Source organism: Micropterus dolomieu, linkage group LG03 (assembly GCF_021292245.1).
Source record: "Micropterus dolomieu isolate WLL.071019.BEF.003 ecotype Adirondacks linkage group LG03, ASM2129224v1, whole genome shotgun sequence".
In the NCBI taxonomy this organism is placed as follows: Eukaryota; Metazoa; Chordata; class Actinopteri; order Centrarchiformes; family Centrarchidae; genus Micropterus; species Micropterus dolomieu.
In genome coordinates, this window is record NC_060152.1 from 25,333,846 (window position 1) to 25,357,591 (window position 23,746).

At 40.0% G+C, this 23,746-nt stretch overlaps 1 protein-coding gene across 1 annotated transcript; it reads left to right on the forward strand.

Moving 5' to 3' along the window:
• Positions 1-1,258: 1,258 nt before the first annotated feature.
• On the forward strand, positions 1,259-21,076 carry si:dkey-33i11.9 (synapse differentiation-inducing gene protein 1-like). The gene is made up of 3 exons (XM_046044013.1): positions 1,259-1,595; positions 3,102-3,338; positions 20,378-21,076. Exons 1-3 carry the CDS (start codon positions 1,446-1,448, stop codon positions 20,531-20,533), a joined length of 543 nt encoding a protein of 180 aa, XP_045899969.1. The 5' UTR covers positions 1,259-1,445; the 3' UTR covers positions 20,534-21,076.
• Positions 21,077-23,746: the final 2,670 nt, after the last annotated feature.

Sequence of the window (23,746 nt, forward strand, 5' to 3'; positions counted from 1 at the left end):
TTGTTTCATATTAGCCTATGTAATAACAATATAATTTAAATAGGCCTAGTCTATAGTCTACAGTTGGTGTATGGAGTTGTGTGATTATTTATTAACCATAGGCTTACTATTACATTAGGAGAGTGCTATTTTTGTTACAAACAACTAGAATAGTTGTAGACAGATCCGGCTCTCAGAAAGGAAGGAGCCATGAGATGACCCGTAATTCACCAAGAGACAGAAGACAGCAATGAGCTGCATGGTATGTGTTGACAAGAGCATGACTTGATTTAGTGCTTGTCTAAGATCATCTTAACCATACTTAGGGTGACTGTAAACAACATTGCCATAACAGACCGGTTATTATTTGCAGGGGTTTGTTTTCCAGTTAACACTGCCCTGAATGTTCTGAGAGGCACAACCTCGCCTCCCTTGGACGCTGCTTCTTCATGTAGGCTATTGGCCCGCTGCAAGAAGAGGGAGACAGCAGCATCAAGCCAGTCATTGGTGGCCAGAGCAGGACAGGAAGTTAGACGGGTTCGCATTAAAAATAAATGTCTAAAATGTTCAGGGATAAGGATAATGCGTGTGAAATATTGTTTTACGTTTTATTTCACAGATTGGCCAGCACGTTTTTTTCACAGCTTGACTCATTTAGATAGCCTATGTTTCAAATTATCTGGATGGGTTATAATTTTCTATCTTTTTGTGCTCTGTACCTTTCACGCTTGTTTTGTTTTGAGCGTCTGAAGGAGCTTATCCTTGCAACATGACACATGACACACAACATGTTTATGGGAATGTTCTTGGAACAGTGCAAACATAGTGTAGAGTGGACAAAGACAGCAATAGGCTATGCCTGCTGGGACATAGACCAGAGTGCCTGTAAAAGCCAAGTGATAGAAAACCTACTGATAGTGTTAAATAACATAATCAAATAAAATAAAATAAATAAATTCCAAATGATTTTGTATAGGAGCAATTTGGTTTGATAAGCAATGGCATACAAGCAGTTGTGGCAACTGCAGCAATTGTGGCAATTACATTTAGGAAGAACCCATGTTAATTAATTATTTCCCCTATACACTTTATATATTTATTAGATTGCTTGCATTGTATTTATGTGGCCATGCTGAAACTATAGGCTAACTTATTTTCAGTGTACCAACTTCCTTTTATGTCGGACCGTACTTTAATTTGAAACTCTTGAGCGGAGGTCTCCCATTGAGTAGGCAAATCTGTGCGCCTTGACACAGATGAGAAAAGTTTATCAAGCGTCACCTCTGGGACAATTCACCTAGTATCAGCAGGGGTGTCTTAAAGAAAACTGAGCCTTGGTGGAAATTTTCCGTTAAACACCTCAAAGGGAAATACGACAGCCCGGCGGTAAAAAAAAAAAAAAGAAGATTTAAGAAAGGGGGAGATTTTTTTGTGTGTGAAAGTCCGGAGACCAAGCCGTTTGCGTTATGGACCCAAGCAAGCCTGCGAGCTCTCCTCAAACGGGATGGGCTACTGATGAGAAGTCCTCCATGGGCCAGGCGGCACCTCCGCCCTACCAAGACAACCTCCACGCGGGGTTCCCCCAGCCCGGCCCGGGATACCCACCACAGCAGCAGGTAAGCAGCCCAACAGTAGCCCTCACAAGTAAAACACAAGTAGCCAAAAGTCATTGCAGGTAACGGAATGCTACAGAGTTCAGCAACATATTTTTACAATGCATTTTAATAGCCTACAAATTTCGATTTCGATAAAGGTTTCTTAATTTGTACCTATTAATAATGTAACACAGGAGACTTTTAAGAAGTGGGGGGCTATATTATTGTGATATTTGCTGAAGTAGGGCTATGTTAACATGTTAGTGTTGGAAGTTTTTTTCAGTGGAGATAATTTAGATGAGCGCTTACTGTGAATATATGAATCACGTTGTTAAATTATTAATTAGCCTAGACGTGAATTTCGATCGTATCAAGATAATGATGAAGATAATAAAACTAAGCAAATGATTGTTGCAAGTTGGGCTTTCATGGGCTCCATGGCTGTGGGGTCTAAAGAATAATAATAATTATAAATAAACAGCTACAGGCATTACTGCTTAATTTTTTTAATAAACAGTGAGAAAAAAAAACATTCCCGTATTTAGACCCTACATTTATATAGGCTAGGAACAGTTACTTCCATAATGTAATACATTTTAGATTACTAGTTACTGTTATTTGAGAGTAATTAGCCTAGTTATATTACAATATCACTGTCTCTGAATTGTAATGCTTTATACTACTTTTGAGTTACTTTGACTTACTTTCGATGCTGGGCACATTACTCCGACAGGATCGGTCAGGATGAACTGACAGCAGCCTCTCTGATCAGGAAAGTAATTCGTTAAAGCTTAAATACATAGCCTATAGAAATCTATTTACGCATTATAAATCAGCAGAGCTACCGTCTTTTTTATGAGGAGCCGAGCTCCCCAGTAGTTTGCACCCTGCGTACAGTCTCGTCCATTGGATTCCCGCAACAGGAAATAAAATTACTCTTTTACTCATGGATTTGTTTTTCTGGGGCTGAAACGTTTCTCAGTGTTGGTAAATTATTAAAAAACAAAACACAACTTTATTTCGGGTCAAATGCGTTGTAACGCGTGTTACTGAGATTGTAACGAGTATATTACCGATTTTTTTTAGTAATTCGATATATTACTGCCTTAAAAGCAATACATTACTGTAATTGCGTTACTTTTGCAACGCGTTACTCCCAACTCTGCCTACGAAAGTCCAAATTGCGATAATAATTTGTGAATGGCCTGTTTAATGTAATTGCTATGGAAACCTAATCAGATTACCCCTGGTCACTAAAAGCACCAAAGAATCAAGTCATGAGACTTTGAACCTTAGAGTACCTTACTAATTCAATCAGTTTCACTATTGAATGTTCATCACAAATCACAAGTGCAGACATGTCAAATAAATCTAGTGTGTTTTGTTTCAGGTGAAGCCTCCCAATTTATAGTGCTTCACCGCCCCTCCAGACATTTGGCATCCTGGTTTCACTTGGCTACTTTACACACCTGTTTCCTTTGACCTGAAAAATGACTTTGAATTGTATTCCTCGTGTGTGGCCTGCAGGGCTATGGAGGTGCACCTCAGTTTGGAGGTGCAGGATATGGGCCGCAGGGATACGGGCCGCAGGGATACGGGCAGGCGTACCCGGGACAGCCGGCCACCGTCACTGTCCAGCCCACAGTGTACGTGACCCAAGGCCCGCTGGCTAACCCTGTCAACGACTACCTGTGCTACTCCATCTTCACGATGATGTGCTGCTGCCTGCCGTTTGGAATTGTCGCCCTTGTCTACTCCATCTCAGTAAGTCTGATTCATACACAGCCATACACAGAGCAAAACTTCTCCAAACCCAGATCCAAGTAATTTATTTTTAAATAGAAAGGTGAACAGCACATTTTTTTAAATAGGCCCACCTTAAAACTAGAAAAAAACAACAATGCCACTTAAGTGAGATAAGAAAAACAAAAGAAAAAATGTTGTGTCTTGTGGTCATGGCTGCCACAGTATGTATTGCTGCACACCAGAGGATGGGGGGGGGGGGAATGAAATCAGCTGAACACAAAATAGGCATTCAGGTAAATTTCCAGTCATTGTAAATAATTAATAGAGGCAGCAACAAAAGTTGGTTTTATGTGTGTGGGCAGATGACTCTGTGTGTGTGCAGAAAGAGTGTTCCGGGAAGTGAAGCAGATGTGCTGATCCTGAATGTCTTATTAGCTGAGAGCTACCCTTATGTTCCCTTGTTGTTCCAAGATCTAAAATCAGGCACGATGCTGACAGAGACTTAGACTTGCAAGACCTGATCATGGCAGCAAACCATGTTAATGTTTTCCCTTAGTTTTTATCTGTTTTTATCTGTGCCTTTAGACAGTAGCCTAATATAAGTATATAGTATATATAAGTGCTCTTCTCCTGCTAGTCCAGTTTCATCTGCCAACCATCACAGTATCAAGTGGAGGGAATAAGTTATGTAGGCTAATTAAAAAAATTGCTTTGAAACTCCAATCCAGAGTTAAGGAAAATACATGCCAGTTATCTGTGGCTCGTATTTGGAATGTAGTTTTGGTACTTGAGACGGCTGGATAAAAACCTTACTTTTGGAGTTACACTTTAGTTGATAAGTGTTGTGTGAGGTAACTCAGCAAGTTTGCTTTTGCACTGTGTCTAACTGGAGTGGTATTTCCTCTACACTTCTATAGTGAAGAGGAAGGTTGAATGTTTCCATGTGGTCAGTGTTTAATTCTCAGAGTGGAAAAAAACATCTTGTGTGACTTCCTACAGGTTTGGTTAAAGAATTAAAAGCAGATTTATTTGACCCCTTAAACATTCACTGAGAGTCTTACTTGCAAATGGAAAGTGGACTTTTCTGAAGCTTTAAAGGTGCCATGAACTGTATTTGACACGGTGATGATTGTGACGATTAAGTATCTTCTAAACAAATGTAAAATTAGGTGAGATTTCAGGTGTCTGCTTGTTTATACACACATGTACTGTATACTTGTAAACTATCTACACATTAGTTGCTACAGCCAACTTCAGTCAGTGTTCTATACTGAATTTAGGCTGTAGGGCGACAAACAACTTGCTGTGGCAAACCTACATAGCAGCAGTTGTTGAACTTTATATTTAGACTTAAGTCTTCACTCAGCATCCAGTATTTACCTGGACGTTTGTAAGCAGCACACGGGTTAGAGTCGCACAGCCAGACTGTTTACATGGCTGTTATTTCTGTCCTTTGATTAATGATAATGCAGTCTTTGTTCTGCTACAGTTTATTAGAGCACAGTCCACGGCTGCTCTTTTTTTTTAAACTCTTGCCAATATGTACAGAGCAAAGTCCATTACAGACGTCACCTTTTGTTAAATCATGGCCAGTAGGTCATTTGGCTTGTTCCAATCTGCATCTTTAGAAAAACTGTGACTGTAACTTGGAGCAGTCACTCAGCCACAAAATCTGTTTTGGTTGCTGCTTCCAAGGCTGTTGCAGAAACAGATACTATATGAGGCCCAAAGCTAAACTGACTAAAGCCATGATTCAGTGAAAGGTAAACTAAACTCATCTATCCCCTACTTTGTTTCTGTGCACCTACTCATCTACGTGGATTACGGCAAATGGGACTCTCACACATTCCCGCAACAACAACATAGATGGATGCATCAATATCAATATGAACCCAGTCTGAATGAATTGTGCATATAATGCATAAATGCAACTAACACTGTAAAATAGGCATGTGTGTTGTTATTTGTATTTAATGATGTAAACTATCTAAAATTCCTTTCCCCAAAATTATGAGACTGTGTTTGGCAGCTTTACAGCTCCAAATGGAAACAATGAGTAACTGTTTAGAAAACATGAACTTCAGCACGTAAAGTTATGCAAGATGATGTCAACAAACTTCAGTTAGTATGTTTCTATCAACCAGCTGGTCCAGTCTTCGAGTGTTAAAAGATTTAACGTTGGTCACTCAGGCTTCCTTTTGAGGGAGGATGGTTTACATTTCTGTACTGCAAGCTTTTGTTACTTATTGGTCAACATACTGAGCCCGATTGCTGCTAACCAAAGGTTATTTACACTTTGGCGAATGTGTGAGCTACTAGCAGTTACTGTTTGCATTGTTACCACGGACATAAAGATACAGATATCATTGAATTGCTGTTGATGCTGGAGGAAAGGTCTGAATTTGATCATTCTGAGGCCTGACCTGAAGCTTTAAGGAGCATTTTAATGATGTGATGTCCAAAAACCAGACTGTCACTGGATAGATTTAGTTGATTTCAACAGTGTATGGGGTCTACTGTATTAGTTCCTATTCTGAGAAGAAGAAATGTGATTTCATTAATTACATCATAAAAGTTTAAATGCTTTGTCTGGAGATTCTATTAAAATGAATGATCTTGTCTCAAGGTTTGTATGCTGTATTTTATCACACTGCCCACCATCTCGCTCTCTTGTCCTCTGCACACAGTACAAATATAGTGCATGAGGAAGTGCCTAATCTACAACTGGATAGATATACTGGTTTACTGAAATATGGGTCTATATTCGGCGCTTAGTAGATATTTAACTTTAAAAATTATTTTTATTGATATTTTATTTTTAAATTGAATGTTGTATTTATCATTCTGGGGGGTTGGTTGGCACAAATTACAGAAAAATCTTGAAGAAATAATCCGATATGAAAAGCGTATTCTATCATCCAAAGTCATGTGGACTTCGGAAAATGTGAGCATCACACCAGAAATTCATTTCTCCTGCGGTGTTTTGAGGTAGGGGCAGAAATCTCAGAGGTCGATGTCTCAAAACCTGTGGAAATAAACTAGGTTGCAAGATTAATTTCTTGGATGCAAAGATGTATCTTGCAATGTAATTTGGGGCAAAGTGAACATTTGAAAAGGCTTTAATGCTAGCTGAAAGGTATTGGTACTGGTGGTGGTAATTGCCTTCTCTGCTTTCCTGCACTGCATTACAACAACTCTGTCATTAGTTCAACTGTACTGAAGCCTTTACCTATCTGTTTTCTCACTCTTACTGAGAAACCATTGGTAGCCTACAAAGACATTATGCAGCTGTACCCACCTACTTGTTAACCCACAACACTGCTGCGTATATCTCAGCAGCTCAGTGCGGGGACAAGGAAATAATCTGATGTTTAAGAGTACCCCCCCCCCCCCTTGACCAAGCACTTGGCAACACAGGCAAGTAAAATCTCCCTTTTAGGATAAGAGGTAGAAACCTTGAGCAGAACCATGATTCAGGGTGGGCGGCCTTCTGGCTCCACCAAATAGGGTGGGGGGACAGAGAGAGAGAGAGAGACTGGAAACCAATCTTTTTAGTTTATTTTCTTTCTAAACAGTTACTCAGCTTGCACTGACAGCATATCACATTATTTTAGATTATGCAACAGACTTTCAACAATCGTTCATGTCTTTACTTCACATAGAACAAATCTACCAGTACGGTCTCTTCTAGAGATGGGGTCATAGAGTATGACAGTTTCACTTTCCACACCGAACACTTTTAATCTTTTAACAGCCATTTTCATTCCACTGAAATGACCTGTTTCCTCTCCAGCTCCAAAACATCAATCTCCAAAAGTAAGGGTTCATCAGAAGAACAGGTCATGACAGCAGTTCCTCTTTCGTAACACCACCTTTTAGAGTCAGCTATTGGAACAAGAGTCTTAAAACACACTGGGAACATTTCCCAGATCAAATGATTCTTTTTTAAGAGAATAGTTCCATTCCTTTGGACACCCTCTTATAAGACTGTTGCTGCATAAATGAGTAGCAGAGCATTGGTTTAAAGAGAAAGTGTCCCAGAGTCACCTTCTCTAAGGTATGTTGGCCTGATGTGAACTCACATAGATGAACTCACGAAAAAGGGCAGTGAAACGTTAAAATGAATGGTGCACATTCCTAGCTGAATAGATATAATGCTCCGTCTTTTGTTACCAATGAGACCAAATGTTGGTTTGGCAGTTCATTTTATCACATTATGAAAAAACTGCTTCCCTTTCATTCATTTAATGTGCAGTGCAGAAGTAATAGAGAGAAGTGAATAAATTAGGTTGGCAGTTGTCTGGGACAACAATAGAAACAATAAAAAGTCGTACATACTGTTAGTACTTGGCTGTTATGTACACAGCTCTAACAGTTCAAAGTTTCCATGATGCATTTACACACTTAATACTGGCTTTCGGTAGATAGGACTGTAAATTTTAATTTATCTCTGCGTTGAGGGGACAGTAATAATAATAATAATAATCCTTATTTGTAGAGCACTTTTCAAAAACAAGTTACAAAGTGCTTTAACAAGTGTAAAGAATAATACAAAAAAAAAAAAAAAAAAGATAGGAGCATGAAAATTTTATATAAAATTAAGTGGCTGCAGGGTGAGTGAAAGAGCTGTTTGGGTGAGTGATTGGGAATCAGTAAAGCTTTACGTTATCATAGCAGGTGTCATGACAATGAAAAGGATTATTTTAAACACTGGGACTGAAACACTTATTACCTAAGAAACATAGAAGTTATATAATTAATAATAAAAGTACTGTAACTCTAATTTCTGCTGTTTTTTTTAAGATTGTGTGGACACTTTTTGCCCTCTGGTGCTTTGAGCAAAATGCTAACTTCAGGTTGCTAGCATGCTCACAATAACAATGTTAACAGGGAATTTTAGCAGATAATATTTATAGGTTCACCGTCATATTTTAGTTTGTTAATAAAGTCTGATGAGAAAGTGCAGGCACAGTGGTGCAGTGGTTAGCACTGTCGCCTCAAAGCAAGAAGGTTGTGGGTTCAAAACTTGGTTGTTCCAGGCCTTTCTGTGTGGAGTTTGCAGGTCCCACCCGTGTCTGCGTAGGTGCTCTCCAGCTTCTTCCCAACATGCAGACTAGGTTGATTGTTGACTCTAAATTGTCTTTAGGTGTAAGTGTGACTGGTTGTTTGTCTTTGTGTGGCCTTGCAGTGGATTGGCAAACTGTCCAGGGTGTACCCCGCCTTTCGCCCGATGGCAGCTGGGATTGGCTCCACCCCCCCGCGACCCTGTACGCAGGATAAGCAGTTGACGATGGATGATCATCTAGGGACCTTGAATATTAGTTGTTACTGTTATAATGTTCCATTACAGATTTGGCTTAATTTATTTATTTATAAAAAATATTAACCATAGGCTGCCACTTCAAATTATTTTGCTCCATTTCAAGCTGAGACTTAAAGCTACAGTCGGCAACAACTGAACATACAATGCAAAACCTTCCTTATCTCTCTCTGCTGCTTCTATCACCTCATTCATCAACCTCATTCCTTGGTCGCCATGGATTCCTGCAAATAGCATTAGGAGCAGTAGGAGAACAAATGTCCTCAGTATGCAAAGGTGCACAAACACAAACATATACATATTTTGATTTGTATTCCCGGTAAATACAAGGATCTCAATTGACGTGTTCAACCCTACAGGTTTTACACTGGAATCAGCAGTAGACTGAATTCCAATTTACAATTCTCTGCCATCACATTGAATGGTTGAAAATCATCTGTAGATCCATGCAGCTTCATGAGTGGCTTAACTTTGTGTTCCAGTAGTGTTTCCCGGTAGTCGGACTTGGCCCACTGTTGTCTGTCTCTCTTGTGTTTCCTGTCTCTTCTGCGTGCCTCTTGATCTGTTTCTGCCCTTCCGCATGTCACTCACATTCTCTGAGCCCACTTGCATTCAAGTGCCTGCAAAGCCTATGCCAAGAAGAATCAGAATCAGAATCCGCTTTATTTCCAGGTATGTGTACACATACGAGGAATTCGACTCAGGATTATACATTGCTCACGATGTGCTTACTTGTACAAAAATACCATAATACAATAATAAAATAATAATAACATAAAATCAGACACAAACTACAGTACAGACAACACTAACACTATGAACAAAACAATATAGACATATTGACAAGGAACCTGAATGTGAGAATTTCCCCTCAGAAACACAAAGGCAATCTTGTGAAACTGCTGTTGGGTCCTCGTGGCTGAGATCCATTCTGTCCATATAAATTAAATTAAATTTGAATCAGTCAGGGTGTAATCAGTCAGTCCACATGGAAACTTGATTTCCCTTGAAAACTGAAAGAGAAAAAGTGGGAGAGAGGTGAAAGATGAAACAGTGTCTATTAAAGCTCATGTCCAGTTATATATTATGGAAGGGTGGCAGTGGATGACTTGTTGTGTCTCCATCATCCTCTTGTGTGGCTACATAATGAGGGAGGTGATATGGGAGGTGATGGAGCAGAAGAAAGATAAAGGAAACAGTAAAGGAGCTGAAGGGAAGTGGCTGATTGGAAGAGTATAAGGGCGATGTTTTGGCAGGGGTGTGTATCAAACTGCGTGCGTTTTAGAATCATTTTGAGAATTTATAGCTGGAGAGATACGCTGAAGAGGGCAGAGACAGAAAAAAGCCAGAGCTGCACTAACCAAGAAGGAAACATATGCTGAGGTAAACAATACTTGGGCAATAGCACAAGAATTAATTGCACCAATGTGATCCAGTTCTCTCTTTGGAGGACTTTGATAATGCTGTTAAAATGAGAATAACTTTCTGTCGAGCCAGGTTGAGACTTGAGAGTTGAAATTTTCAACACAGAAGCCACTGTGATCCAGACAAGCAAGGCTTTTGTCTGGATCAGACATCAGTGCTCTGTCTCGTAGCGCCAAGCCACTCCTTGTTCCTGTGACAGCGTCAAACAGTCCTTTGTTTTCCAAAACATGAGCTTTTCTACGCAGCATATCTCTTATTGACAGTAACTTGCAGGGGTCCTTAACAGTGTGAATCCCTGACTTTCTTCCATACTTTCTGTTCCTCTGCAGAACCCCGCTGCTGCAAAAATAGTGACATTTATCAACAACCTCGGTAAAAATTGTTTGTCACACAATACAGATGAGATAATTAACATTCAAAATAGAATTACTACTACTGAACATTAATTCCATTTAAAAGATACTAACTGTACAAGTGACTCATGAATGAACACATGAGTGCTGACCGCTGAGCTGATTGACAGAGTGTGCTGGCAATGAAAGGCTGTCCTTTTCCCTTATTCATCATGAGATTTCTCGCTGTCTAATTTCTAAACTGATGTGATTTCATAATTCCACATGGATGTGAGATTGAATACAGCCAAACTTCCCAGCAGAAAGTAGTAAGTCCAAAAATTGTAAAACTGAGGAATGCATTGCTTTTCCACAGCGCTGCATGCTGCTAACTCTGCTAGTTTAAAGGATTCACATCCTGGAGGCAACTACTGCACATGCTAAACCACTGAGCTGCAAAGAACCACAAACACCTGCTTCCTGCCAGTCAAGATGGCTGTGAGGTCACACAGTACTCTGTAGCATGGCGTGCTGTAAGTGATGTAGAGTGAAATGAAATACCCCACAACAACTACATAGCAGGCTAAAGGTCAAATGTTAGCTAAAAATGTCTCCTATCCTTCATAGACCTTCAAGAAAGCTCAGTTTAAGTTTAATAGTAATATTCCACACATTTCTAATAAGTTTTTCAAATATAAATGTACGTATTCTGCGTTACAGCTGAAAGTATAGTAATACTGCATATATGAATACCTGTGATGACAGTTAATGTAAATATTTGCTCAGCGGGGGTTTATGACTAACTGCCTGAATGCAACAGGATGGCATTGCTTACCTTGATTGTGTGTGTTGGAGGTTTGAGATTCTGCCAAATGGAAAGAATCACTTCATCTGAGCATTTCATTAAGGTAAAACTTATGTGAAAATGTTAACTTCCAAAGCAGCCGTAGCGTAGAATGTTTAGTAATGTAGGCTCGGCCACTGCCGCTGTGGCTCAACACTCAAAACCTGTAAGTCTAGTAATGTGATACTACAATTACCAAAAACTACCAAAACACCAAACAAGAGTCAACAGCAAAGAAAAGCTGTTTGGCATTGTCAGAGAACATTTAGCACATTTTTCGTGGGCACAACCCACACACTCTGCTCTGCTGCTGATCCCACAAATACATGTTCCTTACAAATGTGGCACCATTTTACAGGCTTACCAATGGCATACGATGTATTGCCAAGAAGCATTGATGCAACAAAGAAATAATCTAGCAAACACAAATTTCCTTACTTTTTGGGCTACATTTGGTGTTTCACCCATGCTGATAGTGAAATGTGGTGTTGTTTTTTTCTCATGGAGGCAAGCACCAGGAACAGGCTTGGGCCCCTTGTGGATGTCATCCCTGAAAGCTGGACTGTAATAAATCCCAATTTTAAAGACCTACCTAGCGGATCTTTGAAATCACACAGAGCTCACTTTGAGGAAGCAAGCTTCCCTAAAATAGCCTGTGGCCTCAAAGCTATGCTTGTTAGCCTACTTAAAAACATATCTGCAGAACACAGAGCTGGAATCGCTGCATCTGTGTGTAACTGTGTTAAGTAGCCTATGTCAGACTGTCGGAGTGAAGGCGGGGGGTGGGGGATGTTTGGTAGAGGTGTCGTGAAATGTTCCAGCAAATGTCCAGGTGATGCTATAAGTGTGGGACAAATGACAGACAGGGCCTTTCCGAAACTAGACCCTCACCACTTCCAATCCACACGGAGTGAACTCTGGTCGAAGTCACCCTCCAGGCCAAATCAAGCTCCCTATAGGTTTTAAATAGGCTACAACGACAACTTTCAGACGAACTACCCTCTCTCCCCAGCATAAATAGGATCTGACGTTACCGCTGCACTCACTGCTATAATAAGTGTATCAAATAAAATAACAGTGGTATTAAGATTCAGGATTGATGTTGAGGAAAAGTGTGTTTTTTGCAATAACGAAACTGAAAGCATTTGTCATTCATTTTATGTTTGTGTTCGTGTCGAATATTGATATATGACTATATTCTTTTATGAAAAGATTGATATTCGTTGTAAAGAAACGCCTATACAGGCTATTTGAACCAAAGTGGGATATGCAAAAACTAAATTAACAGGCTGGACTGTTCAGCCACCATGATGTTTTGTCTCACTGTGTGTGAGAAAGGCAGGCTCTTCATATGTGTTCTGTCGTCTCTTTCATGAGCTCTATTCAGTTCTGTTCTCATTTTCTCACAAACATCAGCCCCCTGCTCTCTCGTGCACAATGTTTCTCACAAAAACTCCAACCAGTATCATGCAGAGGAGGGAGCAAACCACAGACTGACACCTAGAAAATCTGACGGGGGCACTGCCTCAGACAGAGCTCACACACATAATACTGCAGATTAAAAAAAGACAGACAGACATAAAGATAGACTGGCAGCCAATCAGCCAGGAAAGGAAAGCTGGGGCAATCTGCAGAAAGCATCAAATGCAATTTAAGCACTAATATAACCATCTGTATAATATAATTTAAGGATACTGGCTTGCAGGATATGAAGATGTGTTGAAGCAACAATTCTAAAGAAGCACAGCTTTTATTTTATTTGAATAAAACGTCCTGATTAACAAATACTACAATACAAAACATTTTATATGGCATTTCAGAAGATTAAACTTTTATTTTGATTATTTTCTTTAACCACAGTTGCAGATAAAATCGGGATCCCTCCTCTGATACTTCCCTCGAGGGTTCTCCATTTTGATTTCCTCTTGACTGGATAATTCTGTGACCTGCCGTGTTACTGACTTCCCGTTTTATAGCATGAGAACAAACTTGGCCCGCATCAGATGCCGATGAATGTGATGTGGATGTTTTAATCTTTGAGCTACAAGCAGAGCCATGTTGATTGTTGTAGAGGAGAAATGACCACACACATACTCACTCATAATAATGCCTGTCAATGTCACTCAGTGAAACTGGGCTGGTGGGTTTATTGAGGGTTTTCAGATCACTTTCATTCTGGAAATTAGCCGTTGATTGACAACGGTACAACTACCTACATGATTCCCAGCAGTAGAGAGCCTTTTCTGTTGGTTTTTAATGCTTTGTTTATTCGAGAGTGTAGTTGTAATAGTTGTGGTTTGAATATCCTGTTGTGAGTTGAAGCTTTCAAAGGGGCCAGTTTTTGATATAGCCAATTACAAAAAATGGCCTTTCAGAGTTGCAACATGAATTATACATTATGACCGTCTGCAATCCAACTGCGAAAAATTATAATGTATAGTGAATAGTAATTAGTGTCCTTTATGAGGTTACGCACAACAGTTTTGCAACAGTTTTTATTAATACAGTATTATAGGTTGCAACATAGGTAAATGCCAGTAAAAATGGGTTATTGCCCAATGAAATCTTCTTGTTACAGATATTATGCAAAATGTCCTTATGAAATACAAGTAATTCCTGAGCATTATGAAAGGAGGCATGTGAAAAAAAGATTTTCAGATTCTGAGTTTATTAGCACAATCAGGGGGATTGCGAAAACCTGACCGTTAATACATACTGTTCCTAGCAGTCATATACAGGACACATGATGGTCTGATCAGCACTGACTGGAAGTGCTTGCCATGTTGAAATACAAGCACCAGCTGCTGCCCATCAGTTGACCTCGGAGCTCCCTGGGAGTTTGAGATAATGAGAAGAGATTGGTCATAATCTGGTTGATGTTATCCAATCACCATTTGCCATGTTCCAAGATGTCCTTGTACCTAATGATCATGGCGATTTAACTTTTTTGAAGTCAACAACATAGTCATTGACCACAACAGTAACGCAGTATAATTTCCCTATTTGAAATGTACTCTTTTGCTTAAACCTGCAGTGTGGAACTTTTTGTCTCCCCTTCTGACAGTGAGCAAGGACTTGAATTTAACGGACATTCATTTATATGTAAAAGGTCCACACTTTAGCTTTAAATTTAATTAACAAAGAAAAGGACATTAGAGGAAAAAAGGTGATTGTGTTTGAACTTCAACTTGTGGTTCAACTAATAGTTTAACATTTTAAGAAACTACTATAAAGCTACAGACTGTTAGCTTAGCTTAGTGTAGCATAAACACTGCAAGCATGGGTAAACAGCTAGCCTGGCTCTGCCTACCAACATCTCAAAGCTCAATGATTGACTTTATAGCTCTGGGTTGTAATGCGTACAAAAAACCCAAGAGGAAAAACGACAAGTTACGTGCTGCACTATCCCTTGACTGGGCAAAGTAACTTGCTACCTTTGGACAGTGCCAGGCTAGCTGGTTACCCCTTTTTCTTTATGCTAAGCTAAGCTGACTATCTCCTTGCTCCTTGTAGCGTGATATTTAACAAACAGATTTCTCATCTAAATCTGTGTTATGGCATGGTTCTGAGATCATAGCAAAGGGAAGCACACAAGAGGGATTAAAGGTTAAGTGTGTAAATTTTAGTGACATCTAGTATTGAGGGTTGCGAATTGCACCCCCCCTCCCCCTATCCAAGCGAGTAGTATAGCTACGGTGCCTGAGACAGGACAAAGATGTCATCTATGAGATAGCAGAGTTGCCAGTCAAGAAATTTCGTTAGATAGCCTAGATATGTTAAGAAATGATGTTTACTTAATTATTCAGTGAAACCATTTTTTTATATATTATTGTTACTTGTTCATTAATAAACAACAGCCACATCAAGAAATTAAGTGCTACATGATGTCTCATACTCCTGTAATACAGTATTTCACAACTTGGGAGGGTTGGCTCATCTGGACTAACATACCAAAGAAAATGAAGAACATCTCAAAAACTATCACATCTAGTGCAGTATGACCACTTACAGATAACAGGACAATGTAAGCCTCACTGTTTCTGCACCACAGTCCATTATAAACTCCTCTCACTTTGCTTAATTAGATAAGCAATCTGCAAATCTTACCAAAATGTCTTTTTTCATTTTTTAAAATACAACAGAAAAACAAAGTATTACTGACAGTTATAATTTCAGCTTGTAGTAAAACAGTGCAACGTTTTTAATGGGCATTTAGCATGTGAAAGCACAAATTACACATTTGAGTGCACAGTAGCGAAGCATTTACCTGATGCTTTTATCCAAAGCGACTTACAATTGCTATATATGTCAGAGGTTGCATGTCTCTGGAGCATCTAGGGGTTAAGTGTCTTGCTCAGGGAAACATTGGTGGATGTGTGGGGAGTGGAACCCAGGTCTCCCATACCAAAGGTATGCATCTTATCCACTGCACCATCACCACCCCACAATAGCCAATAATAATATAATGCAAATTCGGAGAGTGTTCATTATTGATATAGAGTATTAGGCACACGGTCTTGTTATATATCACCATTAGCAGTAAAAAGAAATACATGTTTTCCATTAGGGCAGTAAAATGTGAAATGTAAAAGTCTGAGCTTCCATGCTGTTACCATTTTATTGCCAATAATATTCATCAGCTGTTTCACTGTCCACGTAACAAAGCCATAACAGAGCGCTTGAGAAGAACTACATGAAATTACTGAATGATACGTGAATTTAGCTGGCTGATCTGAGCTTCGATGCTGGAAGTTGCCTTTTATTGCTAATTAGTAATCCGCTGATTGTCTCAAGAACATAACCGACAAAGCCAAAACAGTGCTGGAGAGAGAGTAACTACATGAAATTAAGCTACATATTTTACACCACAAGCCAAAGCCTTGCAGTGCTGGAGAATAAACCAATGTAACTAACCTTACATGATTTTTCTACCAGGGCAGTAAAAGATTAGCTGGCTGATGCGTCCATGCTCTAAGCTACGGTTTTATTGCCAATTAAAGTTACTGATCAGCTGATTGTCTTGCTAACATAACCGGCAAAGCCAACCCACAGGCTGGAGAATAAGTAGGCGACATGAAATTAATTCAGCTACATATTTTACACAACTGACTTCAAGCTAAAGCTATCAAACAACAGCTTTCATTTGCATCTCTAAAGCCTGACAAACTTAAGTTAATTACCTGTCCAGCAGAAAACAGACAACTTCTGCACCGTTTTGAAAACATCTGTCCCACATTAAAGCCTTCCTTCTGGGAAAATCCACATCCGTGATTTCTGCTGTCAGCTGTCTTAATCTGTCCCGACTCGTCTGGCTTCATTGTATAAAGATCCACAGGCTGTCGGCTCTCGTGCTAAATAACACGTGTGTGCAAGTTCATTTGTCCAAATGTCACTTCTCTTCTTACTTCTAATAAACCAGAAGACTACTCAGAGATTGCATATTATTGTTATTATTATTTCCTCTTCTTCTTCTTTGTATATATTCAATGTTGTGACGGGCATCTACACTGCTGGAATTATACAAGCATAAGAAGAACGCCGTGATGACGAAACGCACTCTGTAGCGCTGTTTGTTTATTGTCGGCTACGGTAGAAACATGACAACAAAATACGGTGACCTCCATAGAAGGGGGTGCCCGCGATTATGTAGATAAAAATGGCTCATTCTAAGGTAATAAAAACATTTAATTTCTGTCAGTAGATCCTCAGAAATGTTACACACTGAACCTTTAACTAAAAGAAATTCATTTTATTTAACAGATATTCGTTTAGTTTATTTAGGCATGGAAACACACTGCCAGACCAAGATAATACTAAATAAACTATAGAGAAAATAACAAACTCCAGCGTAACACAAGATCACGCCAGGGTTTTTTTTTTCCCCACCACAATTTTGACAACCCCCATTTCACAGACAGTGGCTTTGCGTCAAAACCTGCCCCCTACTCTGCCTCTGATTGGCTAACCCTAACCTTAACCAACAGAGGCGAGGAGTACTAGCCAATCAAAGGCAGAGTTGTTGAAAATCTGGTTGGGATAAAATAACATGTGCCAGGGGAGAGGGAGCCTCTGGAATACCAGGATGTTTCCAGGTCTTATATAACCTGGAAAGAGTAGCCAGCTGCCTCTAATTCTTTGATGGCCTCGAGCTCCAAACGACCAGGAACCAGCAACACTGAAAGACAAAAAAACACAAAACACAACACAGCAACAACACAACACACACAAACCCGGTAAGAGGCCCAGGGGCCATCACACAATAGATAAATGCATTTCCCGAAATGCTAAGCTGTTTCTTTAAGATTTACTAATACTAAACTAACTACAGATCAAAAGTTAAAACATCTATTTAAAATAAAAAGCGAAATCTTCTTGAGCTGCCTATAAATTATATCCTCTATAAATGGTGCATGGCCGTGAGGACAGAGCCACTATTATTGATACAGAACACACAGCCCTGGATAAAAGGGAGCCAGACAGCTGCTGGCAATCATGACCAGCTGGAAAAACAAAACACACACACACACATTCAGCCATATACACACAGAGATGTAAAAATGGTGAGGGAGTGAGAGTGGTGAAATTGATTTGATTAAGACGGTAGTCTGGCCTCTTACTAAAGGCACAAGACGTACTTATACTTATACACTCTACTCATTCTTTTAAAATTCTTGCTTCATAAAATTCATAACAGCAAGTTGTTTTTTGTTAAATTGCACACCAGTGAAACCACCTTTATCATTTTCTTTTTAAGAAAACAATATTCTTATGTCCTTTTATGGAGTTTTGGTCCAATATTGTGGTGCACTTCTGGGGAGGGGGTTAATATTCTGAGAAAAACTCAAAATTCCCAAGATTAAAATGACAAAATCTATGAGAAAAAAACCCTTCATTACTGGCATTAAAGAGGTGGTATTATGCTTTTTGGCTTTTTCCCTCTCCTTTATTGAGTTATATATCTTTTTTGTGCATGTAACAGGTTTGCAAAGTGAAAAAGCGGAAGGCCCTTTGGCTCCACTCACCTTTGTTTGGTTTTCCATTGTAGAAATGTTATACCTGTACCTGCTTCCAGGTACTTTTTTTCGTATCAACTCACCTCCGTCGAGGTTCCAAGCCAGCTGAGGGATACTAAAATGTAACGTGAAAACACGACAGACTGCTGACTGGTCAGAGAGAATATTCACTATTCACTGCATCATCATTGCTGCACCAGACAGAGGCCAGCAACAGAAAGTTTTTCAGTTTTCGTATGGAATTTCACCACTAAATCCACTTCTGAGAAGTTTTGAGGTGAGAAATCAGCTGTGACATTTTTACGAGAAGTGATGGCGGAACAAAAATGCTTGAATATTGTCGGAGTTGAGGAGCTCCGCAAGTTGCTGCGGGGGATGCCTGTACCAACCCGCAGGAGGAGCGTGTGAGGCCGGCCAGCCGCCCGCTCACAGAGCCCTCTGCTCCCGCCGTCACACAGACCGCTGCAGCAACAACGGCAGAGGAAAACACAGCTGGAAGGTTTTCATACCGCTTATCTGTCTTTACATTCTGAGGAATGTTGAAACTTTTAACCGTAGATATATTTTAAGAGCTGGTGTGTGTGACGCATTGAACATTACATCGTGGCAATTGTGTGTGGCGTCACTATGACGACCAGCTTACGTACTATATCTGGGTACTGTCTACAATGGAAAACGGAGCAGGGCCGAGTAGAGTCGAGTAGAGTCGAGTCTATCGATTTGCGCTATGGTAGCATTTTTCGGCAAGGCAGCATAGATCGTCACCAGCAGCAGTTCAACATTTAGTTCTAATGGTAAGATGTGGAACAATGATGTTGTGGACTTGAGTAATTTATACCATCTGCTAGGTTAAGGTCGCAGTCTGAAGCGGCTTTGATTTGGATCACACTACCTTGTTTCTTATGACCCGCCCTTCTCTGCTTCTGATTGGCTACTAGTCCTTACCTGGGAACTGCGCATGCAAAGATTTTGCTGTAAGATAAGTAAGATGCATCACTCTGTAGCTCAAGAGCGGAGCGTACAACTCATAGGGTGAAAAAAGGAGCTGCAGCAATGATGTGATGAAATTCCAGACAAAAACTGTAAAAAGTTCTGTTGCTGGCCTCTGTATGGCGCACGCAATGATGATGCAGTGAATAGTGAATAGTCTCTCTGACCAATCAGCAGTCTGATGTGTTTTCACGTTACATTTTAGTATCCCTCAGCTCGCTTGGAACCTCGACGGAGGTGAGGTGATACGAAAAAAAGTACCTGGAAGCAGGTACAGGTACAACATTTCTACAATGGAAATCAAACAAAGGCGAGTGGAGCCAAAGGGCCTCCGCTCAGACTAGCTTGGTTTGAGGGCGTGCCTCACCCCGCTAGCCGCCTGGCAAACTTTATGACGTGTTTTCATTGTGATGTCACAAGTAAAGGAAGTGAGGGGCTGGACTACAAACCAGCTGTTTTCAAGCGGTTCAGAGCAGAGTTTTCTGTGGGAGATGGGAACTCCCTTTGGGCTGGACTTTGGGCTTTTTCACTTTGCAAACCTGTTACATGCACAAAAAAGATTTATAACTCAATAAAGGAGAGGGGAAAAGCCAAAAAGCATAATACCACCTCTTTAATGTCAGAGTTTTTTTCTTGCCAATGTATGACTTTGTAATCTCAGAGAATATCCATGTTTTTTCTCGTTAATTTCATGTAAATATTTCCCCCCTCCCCCGGCTCCATAATTTATTTTATTTAAACCTTCAATGACAAAACTTGATTTGTAAATCTGTCAGATTACTGTTTACACAGGGGAAATGTAACCAGCAAAGATTACTGTCAGTTCCTCCTCAGTAGTTGGCAGGTTGGTTGTGAGTGGGAATGAGTGGATACTACAGACAGGGCTGGACAGTCAGCTTGGCTTCAGCAACAAAAATAAAAACAGACTCTGTATGGACGGAGATTTGTTACTTTAGGCCTGCTTGGTCTAGTATGACCAGTAGCTTATGATGTCTAATGTTAGAAAACTAACTGTATAACTGACATTACTGAGTTGGATTGCTGTCTTTACAGCGCCTTCCCTTCTCTACTTGTGCTACTTGTGTTTTAGCCTTTACCACTGTCTTGTTATTGACAATTTTTCTCACCTTCAGGCCCGTGAAGCCAACCACAGTGGGGACCAGATGGCGGCAGAGCGGAGCAGCAGGATGGCCAGGACATTCAACCACGTGGCCCTGGGACTCGGCATCGGGGTCATCATCCTCACCATCATCTACGTTGTGGTTGTGGCATCTGTGTCTAGCAGATAAATCTGTTTCAACATTTCACCATATTTCTAGTCCCCATTTTCATTCTACATCCCCCGCAGAGATAATGGATGGATGGATGAGTGGAGTTCTGCAATTGAAAGAGATTTGTCTGATGGGTGAAATATAGCTGCACTTACAACATGCATAACATAGAATTACATTAAAAAAACTAACCAAGGAAGGAGAGATTTAGCTTTGTTTAGTTCATGCTGAGCAAGGGGTGAGCGTGTTTGTGTGTCTTATATGAGGATCTAGTTATCTTTTTTCCAGTCATTTTTTAATCGCACCAAAGTCCTCTTCTTTATTCCAGCAAAGCTTCTCATAAAATCAGCAGAGACCTAGCAACAGTGGAGCCAGTAGGGTTGACACATGTTGCTCAGGCTGCCCTATTTTGAAAGCTGTAGTGTGTTACATATTACTGGCCTGTGTTTTTTTAGTCATGCAAATGTCTGTATGGTCTTTTCATAATCAAAGCTGAAAAAGTCAGATTTTACTGTATTCCAAATTTCTTAAAAAATAAAGTTAGTTTATTGAGTGAAAAAACACCTGTGCTGACTGGTCTATTTAGACAATGTATATCTGAACAGTGCCAGAGCCTAACAAGATTTCTTGCAATACATAAGAGCATTTATCTTGCCTGCTGCAAAGCTGAGAATGGACCTATCTGCATCTGTCAAATATGTGATGGCCACCAAAGGTTGGTTTCAAGTGGCGCACCAGAGAGTAAAGTACGTTTTGGTATCCACATTGTAATGACATGTCAAAGTGCTTGTGTACAACTGAAATATTTAAAGGTTTTAGTGGCATCTAGTGGTGAGGGTTGTGAATTGCAACCAGTGGCTCACAGTGCATTCACATGCTCTTCAGATGGTCCCATTTCCTGAGTTGTGAAGTCGTTTTTTCCGACTTCACAGTGTGTTCATGTGCTTTCAGGTCGGAATGTGGAATCAACATGGACGCTACTACAAAGACGTGTTGGATAAGCAATATCAGAGCATATAAACAACACGCAGACATCTAGTTCACTCTACATGGACAGCAAACTAACCATTATAACCATATTACACATTACATGTTTGCAAAATATGTCTGCAATTCATGATTTTGCACAAATCAAAGTTTTGAATACTTCTTTATGTCCCATGTAAAAAAGATTCTGATTATTCCAACACCACATGAATGCACCGTTCAGCCCTCCCTTTCCAAGCGCACAAGAGAAGCTTTGGTGGCCGACACGCTTTGTTGGGCCACTGTAGAAACATGGTGGTGCAACATGGCGACTTCCATGTAAGGGGACTCGCGGTTATGTAGATAGAAATGGCTCATTCTAAGGTAATAAAAACATAACGGCTCATTATGTAGGGTCACCACTAAAGACGTAGTTATATATGTTATATTGCATTTCTGTGAATATCCTTCTACTGTAGCTAGAAACAATGAAACTAATATTTGACAAAGATATCAAATGTTAGATAACAAAATGACCATAAAAAAAAAGACAGATTTAAATTCACATATATTAATGGTTAAGACAGTATGAGAAAAATACTGTAGATGGAAAAAATTACTTTCATAGCTCAAAAATGAGTCTTGGCAGAAAAACATTGTTCTTCGGCAGGCAGAGAGAGATGGCCACAGAGCGTGCATGATGAGTTTCATGGTTCTGTCTCGTTTGTGATGCTGCAATTTGAGATGGTACAATTGCCTCTTGTTACAAGTGCCCCCAGTCTCCCCTACCCTTTGTTCAAAGTTAAGACGTTTTTAAGGTGCACACATTTTACTGCTTTAGTGATTTTAGTCTCAATACAGAATAGTTCTCCCGCATTGTCTCATATATGTCAGAGAAAGCACTGACCTGCATGATTACATCAGTAGCTCTATGGCTTTGGAAAAGAGAACAGGTTTGGGGAGAAAATCATTCAGGACTCATTTTGAGCTACTGTAATTGTTCCAGCTGGGGCTGCCCTCACTTCTTCTTTTTACTTGCTCTTTATCATTTTTCACTCCATGCTCATTCCTCCCCCCACATGTCTACAATCTCACTCCCATTTTTTTACACTTCCCAATTCTTCTTCCTTCTTTTCCCCTCCCCCCTTACCTTACCACTTTTCTACAGTAATAAAGCTCTTACTCCATCCTCACTAGACTTTTCACCCCCTGTCTCTTACATCTCCTCTTCTCCTTCCGCCCCAGAGCATCTTCTTGTGTTCCTCCTCGTCTTATTATTGTTAAACGTGCCTTGGCAACATGGCCTCCATTCATATTGTATGTATCTCTCCTCTAGGGGTTCCCTTTACAAAGTCTGACATGTAATTTAATGACTGGCAGAAATACTGGTAACATGCTTCTCTTCAACAATGTCATCCACCGCCATGGTAACCACCTTTACGCTGACAACACTGAGTTCCAAACTGACACCATGTTTGTTAACTCATTAACCGTCTGTTAATGTTTTCCTAGTGATTTTAATTCTACCATACATTTTAGGATTACTGTTTAAAACCAGACATCTGACTTGGTCGGTACACCTTCAGGATAATCAGTTTTTTGCCATGACCCTAACCACAATTTTGTTTGCGACCAGAGCATCTGGCCTGTTGACTGCTCAAGCGTGTTTAGTTTACTCCTTAAAGAGGCTGCTCTGAATTGATTTGTAGAAGAAATAAAACAGGGTTGTCTGTATTTTTTAAGTATTAGCCAATAGTTGTGACAACTTCTACACGCACATGTGGCTTTCTCTTTTCAGGTCAACTTTTTACCCACAGAACTCAAATGGATCATAAATGTAAGCACAACAAGCCTGCATAGAGCGAGGCCCTGCTTCTGACGACGTGAACTGCTTTACAAAAAGGAGTGTACTGCTGTGGTTGCGCAGGGATGACACATTCATGGCTGTGGCAATTTACAGTAATCCATCTGCCTGTGAATAGGCCATCAACGTTTGTAAGGTACCTTGTAGATTTCTTAGAATCACTGCATTTAGGTTACATACGTGACTGTTCTGACTCAGCAAATGTTCTTATCTGTGCTCATATTTGCTGTGTTGTATCTCAATGTCAGATTGACATTAACCACAAATATGCATGCCAACTCTCATTTTCTCTATTTTCATCTCACAAGCACCTTACTCACTGAATGGGATTCATTGGATTACATATAATCATATGCTCATGTTGCAGAAACTAATCCATACAGGTACAGATTGTAGCAAAC

What these genes read in the sequence shown, in the direction of transcription:
- si:dkey-33i11.9 (XM_046044013.1), top strand. Translation starts at nt 1,446, where the DNA reads ATGGACCCAAGCAAGCCTGCGAGCTCTCCTCAAACGGGATGGGCTACT. An exon ending in GATACCCACCACAGCAGCAG is followed by an intron (nt 1,596 to 3,101) that starts GTAAGCAGCCCA and finishes TGTGGCCTGCAG; the next exon opens with GGCTATGGAGGTGCACCTCA. An exon ending in CCCTTGTCTACTCCATCTCA is followed by an intron (nt 3,339 to 20,377) that starts GTAAGTCTGATT and finishes TCTCACCTTCAG; the next exon opens with GCCCGTGAAGCCAACCACAG.